The 10533-nt window shown below is 49.9% G+C and overlaps 1 protein-coding gene across 1 annotated transcript; it reads left to right on the top strand.

Moving 5' to 3' along the window:
• The first annotated feature begins 567 nt into the window (after window positions 1-567).
• Window positions 568-8571, top strand: LOC128483122 (scavenger receptor cysteine-rich domain-containing group B protein-like). The gene is made up of 7 exons (XM_053459181.1): window positions 568-688; window positions 2698-3246; window positions 3412-3729; window positions 4919-5236; window positions 7112-7429; window positions 7815-8129; window positions 8400-8571. The coding sequence occupies exons 1-7, from the start codon at window positions 634-636 to the stop codon at window positions 8414-8416; spliced, it is 1890 nt and encodes a 629-aa protein (XP_053315156.1). The 5' UTR covers window positions 568-633; the 3' UTR covers window positions 8417-8571.
• Window positions 8572-10533: the final 1962 nt, after the last annotated feature.

Below are 10533 nucleotides of genomic sequence, written 5' to 3'. Positions count from 1 at the left end.
GTCGGTGGCTTGAGATCTCTACCATGGAGACGCGGGTGAGGGGGGAAAAGGTGGTAATAGATGAGGAATAAGAGGTATAGGGGAAGCTGGGGCTGTTACAGGCTCTGCGGGGCTGTTGCAGGGGGAGCGGGGGCTGTTACAGGCTCTGCGGGTCAGGGGGAGCGGGGCTGTTGCAGGGGGAGCGGGGGCTGTTACAGGCTCTGCGGGTCAGGGGGAGTGGGGCTGTTGCAGGGGGAGCGGGGGCTGTTACAGGCTCTGCAGGGCAGGTAATTGCTCAGGAGTTTGAATTTAATTGTGGAGGGGTAAGAGGGATGAGTGGAAGGATTGGCCCCAGGGGGCAGAAGATTAAAAGCGATGGGGTAAGAAAATAACCCAGTTGGAAGTGTTCAGGAGGGATTGGAGAGGGGGAGGCAGCTACGTGGGGAGCTGCAATAGTCCAGATGGGAAATCTCAGGGGAGTGTGTTTCCGGGGGGGGGGGGGACTCAGTGTGAGTGCGCTTCTCTCTCGTGGTTTGAATTCCCCTTTTACGCGTGTAAATAGTGGCGTTCCGACCCTTGATCCCAGTGAAGTTTGTCTCTTCTCGGAATAAAGGTGTTTGCCAGTCCCTGCAGCCCATCTGCCGGTCTGCCGACATGAAGTATCTGATTCTGCTCGCCGTTCTCCCGTGGGTCGCGGCTCAGCATACAGGTGGGTATTTCCAGACACCGGGGGTAGGATAATGTGTGGCAGCCAGAGAAAGAAAAAGAGCAAAGTTGGTAAAAATTAATCTTTATTGGCTAACTGAAGCCTAGTAGACATGCAGCGGCCCTGGTGTCGTAACGGTCTGCTGCTCTGAAAGTCAAATAAGCCCTGACAGGGAGGATGAAAGTAATCCCACGTCTCCTATCCATAACCTCCTCCAAATTCATCCGGGGAATAAAAACCAAAAGGTGCTGCACTCTCTCCCCCATTCTTCTAACATTAAACTGCAGCCGCCGCGCTCTCCCCCATTCTCCTAACGTTAAACTGCAGCCGCTGCGCTCTCCCCCATTCTTCTAACATTAAACTGCAGCCGCCGCGCTCTCCCCCATTCTTCTAACATTAAACTGCAGCCGCCACGCTCTCCCCATTCCTCTAACATTAAACTGCAGCCGCCGCGCTCTCCCCCATTCTTCTAACATTAAACTGCAGCCGCCGCGCTCTCCCCATTCTTCTAACATTAAACTGCAGCCGCCGCGCTCTCCCCCATTCTACTAACATTAAACTGCAGCCGCCGCGCTCTCCCCCATTCTTCTAACATTAAACTGCAGCCATTGCGCTCTCCCCCATTCTTCTAACATTAAACTGCAGCCGCCGCGCTCTCCCCCATTCTTCTAACATTAAACAGCAGCTGCCGCGGTCTCCCCCATTCTCCTAACATTAAACTGCAGCAGCCGCGCTCTCCCCCATTCTTCTAACATTAAACTGCAGCTGCTGAGCTCTCCCCCATTCTCCTAACATTAAACTGCAGCCGCCGCGCTCTCCCTCATTCTTCTAACATTAAACTGCAGCCGCCGCGCTCTCCCCCATTCTCCTAACATTAAACTGCAGCCGCCGCGCTCTCCCCCATTCTTCTAACATTAAACTGCAGCCATCGCGCTCTCCCCCATTCTTCTAACATTAAACTGCAGCCGCCGCGCTCTCCCCCATTCTTCTTACATTAAACTGCAGCCGCCGCACTCTCCCCCATTCTTCTAGCATTAAACTGCAGCCGCCGCTCTCTCCCCCGTTCTCCTAACATTAAACTGCAGCCGCCGCGCTCTCCCCCGTTCTCCTAACATTAAACTGCAGCCGCCGCTCTCTCCCCCGTTCTTCTAACATTAAACTGCAGCCGCCGCGCTCTCCCCCGTTCTTCTAACATTAAACTGCAGCCGCCGTGCTCTCCCCCATTCTTCTAACATTAAACTGCAGCCGCCGCGCTCTCCCCCATTCTACTAACATTATACTGCAGCCGCCGTGCTCTCCCCCATTCTTCTAATTATTATTTTATTTACCTGGTGACATAAAATTAAAATTAATTCGACGCAATCTTCCTGCAGTAAACGGCGAGCCGTTTCTCATCTTGCCAACCATTTGCATCCAGATATTTAACAATCCTCTCCTTCTACCTCTGCCCTCTTACCCTGTGCAATACTCCTTTCCTTCTGCCCCTGCTCCCTTACCCTGTGCACTACCCCTCGCCTTCCGCCCCTGCTTCCTTACCCTGTGCAATACGCCTCTCCTTCTACCCCTGCTCGCTTACCTCTTCTTCTGGCCCTGCCCCCTTACCCTGTGCAATACTCCTCTCCTTCTGCCCCTGCTCCCTTACCCTGTGCAATACTCCTCTCCTTCTGCCCCTGCTCCCTTACCCTGTGCAATACTCCTCTCCTTCTGCCCCTGCTCCCTTACCCTGTGCAATACTCCTCTCCTTCTGCCCCTGCTCCCTTACCCTGTGCAATACTCCTCGCCTTCTATCCCGGTTCCTCCTTTGCTGGGCCACTAAGTGTAAATGGGAAGAACTGTAATTGTGGACGCCAAATATGTGAGGTAAATGAAGACGACGAGAAATGCCCCTGTTTGTAGCTGCTGCTGTCTGGCTCCCCTTTAGTCTCGATGTATTCTGGAAGTAGATGCCTCCTCTGCCGGTCTCTCCCTCTGTAAGCGACCTAAATCCCCCGAAATTCTCTGGCTTCCTCCAGGCTGCTCCCACGGCGTCGCCAGCTCCGCACAAATTGCAATAGCGAGCGACAGATTCCGTTATTCAGACCATCTGCATGAACTCGGACACCTGCAGAACCTGATCGAGAACTTTAGGAAGCAGAACTATAACGTCCACCTGTTCCTCACTCATTACTCGTTTGTGACGAAGAAGCCGCACGTGGACCACGTGAATTACACGCTAAAGAACCAAGGAATCCCAGAGTTTACCAAAACATCGGTGTGGGATTTCTTCCGCGGAACTCCCCGTTCCGGCAAAAAACCTGCCCAGATCTATATTATTCTGAGTTCTTTTACCTCTTACGGGTTCCACGCCCCGGTCTGGGAGCTGCGGAGACAGGGGATCGAAATCTTCACCGTACAATACGACAAAATCAAAGATGTAGAGAGGGAGAAGGTGGCCTCCTTCCCACCGGACACCCACGTCTACAGCTGGCGCCACCATGACCATCCAGAGACGCTCGTATCAGAATTAACCCGAGCCGTCTGCATGAGCATCGAACGGAACGAACGCAAAGCAAAGAAAGCACGTGAGTAGCGTGCCCGGCACACGCGACACCTGCCATGCATTTCAAATGTCCTTGTTCCCCAGCTTTTATATCCTAGGACCCCAGGGCCAGGCGTGGCGCGGGTACTTTATCTGTCCATTCTCTCCGAGCGTTTGCTTCAGTCCCAGCTGTTTATTCCCATCTCAGTTTTGCCCCAGGTCAGGCTGGTGAATGGTACGGGCCCCTGTGACGGGAGAGTGGGAGTGCTGTACAATGGCACCTGGGGCTGGCTGAGTGACGAGGACTGGACGAGACGGAGCGCCGACGTGGTCTGCAGACAGCTTCGTTGTGGTCCCTCTGTGGAAGCCCTGAAAGGAGACGCGTTCGGATCCGGAGGTGGCCACATTCTACAAGCGGTGGCTTGCACTGGGTACGAGAAAGATATTTCTCAGTGTCTGCTGGGAGTCTGGGCCGAGGAAGCCCCAGGAAGCCATGGAAGGGCAGGTGTGGTCTGCTTGCCTTCAGGTGGGTTTGCTCCAGGTGGAGTTTGTGTGTGTTGGGGGTGCGTTACAAGCACATGAGGCTGCTCTGCAGGGGTTTAGTCTCCAAACTCCATCGCATGGTGGGAAGACATGTCCGTGGTACAGAAAGACAACGGCCAGTTACTGAAGGCCTAGAACGTGGAAAAGGGCCAAATATAGTCAGGGAAGTTCTCATGAGAAGAGCCAGCAGAACACTCTGGGGCAAAAGGGAGATTATACCCCAGTATAACTATTCACACGTAAATCTCTGTTCACACTTAAATCATATGGGGGCTGAATTGCCACCCTCTGGAATAATCCCCCGTATTTACCCCACACAATGTCCCCACCCTGACGCCATGGAACCTGTAAACGCGTATGTATTGGGCAAGCAGCATCGATAACACAGGCATAACCTTGGCCCTGGTGCCCAGATGCATTTCCAGGGAAGTTCATTCCGCCTGCTGGACGTCCTCCTCCAGCTGAAATGTTCACAAGTTTCACCCAAACTCAAAGTGGCCTCACAAATGCATAGTGTCTGCCTCCCAGCAGAAGTGGTAGAGGCCAATACAGTGAGTGAAAGGCACTGCATGGGATAGGCATACGGCTCCTGAATCTAAGACAAGACCAAAGACTGATTAAGATTTACTTTACTGAGAAGGTAGTAGATAAGTGGAGCAGCCTCCCAGCATAAGTGGTAGTGGTAAATACAGCGAGAGGAAAAACATGCATGGGATAGGCATATGGGGTGGGAACTAAATAATATTTTTAAAAATGTACTTAAACTCCTAAAACTCTTTAAAACGTCTTTCAGTATTTGGAGGTGTATGGAGTGACCCGTTTGGGCCTGACTGGGGTGGAATAATTCTTTTCTTCATGGTGGATTCTTTCATTCAGTCACTGGCAGGTTTCACAATGTAACAGCCGCACGGTGCATTGTGGCACCCACCTCCAGGTACAAATTGTTGGCCAGATCAGGTTTTAAAAATGAACCTATAACCTACAGCGCTACGGAATATGATGGCGCTACATAAAACAATAAATAGTAATCTAATCAATCCTGCGCCCCCTCCCCCCCACATGGCCAACCGTGCATAAACTATCATTAACCGTAACAGCAGCAGTTGTCAGAGGCCCACTAAGCTGTAGAACATTATGGAGTAACGTGGCCTTGTTTTGCGCATGTTCCTCAGGGGTTGGTGATGTTAGTCTGGTGAATGGTTCTGGTCCCTGCGATGGGATAGTAGAAGTTTCACTCAATAACCACCCCAGTAGAGTCTGTAGTTGGAACTTTGACCTGCTGGAGGCTGCGATAATCTGCCGGCAGCTGGGATGCGGATCCCTGCAACACGTCCAAATGTATCGGGCCGAACCCGACGCCAATATCATAACCGTGGAGAAGCTGATCTGCTCCGGTTCAGAGTCCAAGCTGTCGGAATGCGGGGCCAGCCTGTGGAGACCCGAGACCTGCTACCTGAACATCCACGCAGGGATTACCTGCTCTCCATCAGGTACAAAGCCAAAATATTCATAGTTATAATATAAAGCAGAAAAACATGGGGTGGACTGAGCTGCAGCGACGAGGATCACGGGTTCCTGATAAAGACGGAGGGCCAGGGAGTTTAGGATAGAGCTGCACAAAAATAGATATAGCTGTATTGGCCCCGGGGTCCTCCGAAGTTCAGAATACCTTTTACCAGTCAACATAAGATGCAGAGTGATGTCATGTCCCTTCATGCTCATAGAATAAGATGCAGAGTGATGTCATGTCCCTTCATGCTCATAGAATAAGATGCAGAGTGACGTCATGTCCCTTCATGCTCATAGAATAAGATGCAGAGTGACGTCATGTCCCTTCATGTTCATAGAATAAGATGCAGAGTGACGTCATGTCCCTTCATGCTCATAGAATAAGATGCAGAGTGACGTCATTTCCCTTCATGCTCATAGAATAAGATGCAGAGTGATGTCATGTCCCTTCATGCTCATAGAATAAGATGCAGAGTGACGTCATGTCCCTTCATGCTCATAGAATAAGATGCAGAGTGACGTCATTTCCCTTCATGCTCATAGAATAAGATGCAGAGTGACGTCATGTCCCTTCATGCTCATAGAATAAGATGCAGAGTGACGTCATGTCCCTTCATGCTCATAGAATAAGATGCAGAGTGACGTCATGTCCCTTCATGTTCATAGAATAAGATGCAGAGTGACGTCATGTCCCTTCATGCTCATAGAATAAGATGCAGAGTGACGTCATTTCCCTTCATGCTCATAGAATAAGATGCAGAGTGATGTCATGTCCCTTCATGCTCATAGAATAAGATGCAGAGTGATGTCATGTCCCTTCATGCTCATAGAATAAAATGCAGAGTGATGTCATGTCCCTTCATGCTCATAGAATAAGATGCAGAGTGATGTCATGTCCCTTCATGCTCATAGAATAAGATGCAGAGTGATGTCATGTCCCTTCATGCTCATAGAATAAGATGCAGAGTGATGTCATGTCCCTTCATGTTCATAGAATAAGATGCAGAGTGACGTCATGTCCCTTCATGCTCATAGAATAAGATGCAGAGTGACGTCATGTCCCTTCATGCTCATAGAATAAGATGCAGAGTGACGTCATGTCCCTTCATGCTCATAGAATAAGATGCAGAGTGATGTCATGTCCCTTCATGCTCATAGAATAAGATGCAGAGTGACGTCATGTCCCTTCATGTTCATAGAATAAGATGCAGAGTGACGTCATGTCCCTTCATGCTCATAGAATAAGATGCAGAGTGACGTCATGTCCCTTCATGTTCATAGAATAAGATGCAGAGTGACGTCATGTCCCTTCATGCTCATAGAATAAGATGCAGAGTGACGTCATGTCCCTTCATGCTCATAGAATAAGATGCAGAGTGATGTCATGTCCCTTCATGCTCATAGAATAAGATGCAGAGTGATGTCATGTCCCTTCATGTTCATAGAATAAGATGCAGAGTGACGTCATGTCCCTTCATGCTCATAGAATAAGATGCAGAGTGATGTCATGTCCCTTCATGCTCATAGAATAAGATGCAGAGTGATGTCATGTCCCTTCATGTTCATAGAATAAGATGCAGAGTGACGTCATGTCCCTTCATGTTCATAGAATAAGATGCAGAGTGATGTCATGTCCCTTCATGCTCATAGAATAAGATGCAGAGTGACGTCATGTCCCTTCATGTTCATAGAATAAGATGCAGAGTGATGTCATGTCCCTTCATGTTCATAGAATAAGATGCAGAGTGATGTCATGTCCCTTCTACAGCCAAGGATTAGGTTTTGGGATACAATTGGGGATACAGGGATTAAGATTCAGGGATTTGATCAGATGCTCAGCTCTTCGTCTCTTTAAGACCTCACAGGGGTTCGTTTAGTCGGTGGCAGCAGCACCTGCTCCGGCCGAGTGAAGGTTCAGATCAACGGCACCAGTGGCCCTCTCTGTGCAGACGACTGGACCCTGGCAGAAGATGTTGTGGTTTGCCGGGAAGCAGGATGTGGTCCAGCGATAAAAATGAAGCAGAAGTGGATAACGCGGCCCCCGAAGGCCAGGGCCAACCTGCAGAGATTGTTTTGTGCTGGGAATGAGCCCAATCTGTCACGCTGTGCGGCCGTGGCCTCCAAGGGGTATGACTGTGACTTCCTGGAAGCCGAGGTCCTGTGTTCGCAGTCAGGTAACAGGACTTATAATGTCCTCCTTACAGCCCCACGGGGTACGTCACGCATACCGCGCCAATTTAGTCACTAAATTGGATTTGGCTAAAGCTGTGAGCTGTTGGGGCCGGTAAAATGTTGTGAGCTTAAGATGACAAATGTCAAAAGTAAACAAGTAAGTAATGGCTGCGTCAGAGGGGAAACGTAAATAGCCCCAAATTACCTTTATCCCTTCTGGAGCACCCTAGAATCTCCCCACCATTCACCAGCCGAAGGGTACGGACAGAAGCATCTTAGTGGCACTCGCTCCGCGGCAGCCCCTCGCCATTTTCATAGATCTCACCTTTTCCATGGCCGGCTAATCAATCTGCTTATGTCTGCAATCTGACTTTGTCTCCATCACAGGAATCTCCAACGTGACCTTGGTGCAGGGGAATAGTCCGTGCGAGGGCCGGGTGGAGGTTTATCACAAGGGGCAATGGGGCACAATCTGCGATGAGGAGTGGGACTTGGGGGACGCCAATGTGGTGTGTCGACAGGTGGGATGTGGATCGGCACTGGTGGCACCTAAAGGAGCTGTCTTTGGCCAAGGATCAGGACCTGTGTGGCTGGAGAAAGTTTTCTGTAACGGTTCCGAGTCTCTCTTGTCCCATTGCGGGGCCCTGATATCAAGAGTAGGTGGTTGTGACCATGCGCAAGATTCCAGCGTTATATGTGCAGGTGAGTGGGGATACTCCACGTGATATATGTGGCGGTATACACAATGTGGTATGTGGAGGTGACTAGGGGATATAACAGGTGAGAAGTTGGAGAGGAGAGGGGGGAAATGCCATGTGATCTGTGTGGGAGGATATGCCATGTCATGTGTGGAGAGGGGCAGGGGACACGCCACGTGATATATGTAGAGGATACGGCATGTGCGGTAAGTGGGGTATATCTGCTGAGATTTCCCCCTCTATCTGCATGTTATCTTGTTTTTACATTTAACAGAAAGGATAAAGCCGTGACCTCACAAGAGCCGCTGCGTGACGCACTGCCTGGGCGCTGATTTCCTGCACGCAACTTCTGGTCTCGTTCAACCAAGGCAGAAAACTAGCTTTACATGTCAGCGGCATTTACATGATTGTCATACATGATAAACTGTCAATCACGGATAAAACTGTCAATCACTGATGAAACTGCAATAAAGCAATAAGCAGAAACTTGGTTTAGTCAACGAGCTCCCTGCAGCGTAACGGTCTGGAGTGAATTAACTAAAATGTATGGGGTCACGCTCCGGACCCCCTCTCCCATACACAGCAACCTCTCACCCTGTAATTCCCTCAACAGTCACGTGAAACAATACCCAGCACCCGGAATATGTCTCCTCTCCCATACATAGCAACCTCTCACCCTGTAATCCCCTCAACAGTCACGTGAAACAATACCCAGCACCCGGAATATGTCTCCTCTCCCATACATAGCAACCTCTCACCCTGTAATCCCCTCAACAGTCACGTGAAACAATACCCAGCACCCGGAATATGTCTCCTCTCCCATACATAGCAACCTCTCACCCTGTAATCCCCTCAACAGTCACGTGAAACAATACCCAGCACCCGGAATATGTCTCCTCTCCCATACATAGCAACCTCTCACCCTGTAATTCCCTCAAAAGTCACGTGAAACAATACCCAGCACCCGGAATATGTCTCCTCTCCCATACATAGCAACCTCTCACCCTGTAATTCCCTCAAAAGTCACGTGAAACAATACCCAGCACCCGGAATATGTCTCCTCTCCTCTACATAGCAACCTCTCATCCTGTAATTCCCTCAACAGTCACGTGAAACTTTACCCAGCACCCAGAATATGTCTCCTCTCCCATACATAGAAACCTCTCACCCTGTAATCCCCTCAACAGTCACGTGAAACAATACCCAGCACCCGGAATATGTCTCCTCTCCCATACATAGCAACCTCTCACCCTGTAATCCCCTCAACAGTCACGTGAAACAATACCCAGCACCCGGAATATGTCTCCTCTCCCATACATAGCAACCTCTCACCCTGTAATCCCCTCAACAGTCACGTGAAACAATACCCAGCACCCGGAATATGTCTCCTCTCCCATACATAGCAACCTCTCACCCTGTAATTCCCTCAAAAGTCACGTGAAACAATACCCAGCACCCGGAATATGTCTCCTCTCCTCTACATAGCAACCTCTCATCCTGTAATTCCCTCAACAGTCACGTGAAACTTTACCCAGCACCCAGAATATGTCTCCTCTCCCATACATAGCAACCTCTCACCCTGTAATCCCCTCAACAGTCACGTGAAACAATACCCAGCACCCGGAATATGTCTCCTCTCCCATACATAGCAACCTCTCACCCTGTAATCCCCTCAACAGTCACGTGAAACAATACCCAGCACCCGGAATATGTCTCCTCTCCTCTACATAGCAACCTCTCATCCTGTAATTTCCACAAAAGTCACGTGAAACATTACCCAGCACCCGGAATATGTCCCCTCTCCTCTACATAGCAACCTCTCATCCTGTAATTCCCTCAACAGTCACGTGAAACTTTACCCAGCACCCAGAATATGCCCTGTGACAGGAATGACTTGATACACCCGCCAGACGATCTTTCCTTCTTCCCATGGCCACCAGGAACACGAAACTTCAACCGTCAGGCAGGACCAGCATCAAAAACAGCAGGAAACATAGCTCTTTGGGAACCTCGGCAGCGCTGTAAAATGAGCAATACAGTGCTTTACCGCCCTGACAAGGGCAGCACAGAGGCTTTTTTTCTTGAAGCCCCGAGGTCAGTGCTTCGCTGTGAAGATATAATATAAAAAGTACCGAGTGCCGTATGGCCACAGTGGACACCAGGTCCCCTTCTTCATTTTCTTCTGGGCTCGCACTCCCAAAGGATATGCGGCCCCTTCCCTCCCCAGACAAAAGGAGGGGAGGCAACTCAGAAGAGTTACCTAACTGCCCTCCTCACCAGAAAAAACGGACCTTTTCAGTGAATCAAAAATCATATACTGTGTCAATCCGCTTGTGCACAAAACAATGCAAATCGTGTGAAACAAAAAGCTATCAACATGGTGCCCCCAAGGAAACCCAGCCTTCCGG

The sequence above is a fragment of the Spea bombifrons genome, chromosome 3 (assembly GCF_027358695.1).
Source record: "Spea bombifrons isolate aSpeBom1 chromosome 3, aSpeBom1.2.pri, whole genome shotgun sequence".
Classification (NCBI taxonomy): Eukaryota; Metazoa; Chordata; class Amphibia; order Anura; family Pelobatidae; genus Spea; species Spea bombifrons.
The sequence above is the reverse complement of the archived record's forward strand: the minus strand, read 5'-3'. Positions and strand labels throughout refer to the sequence as shown.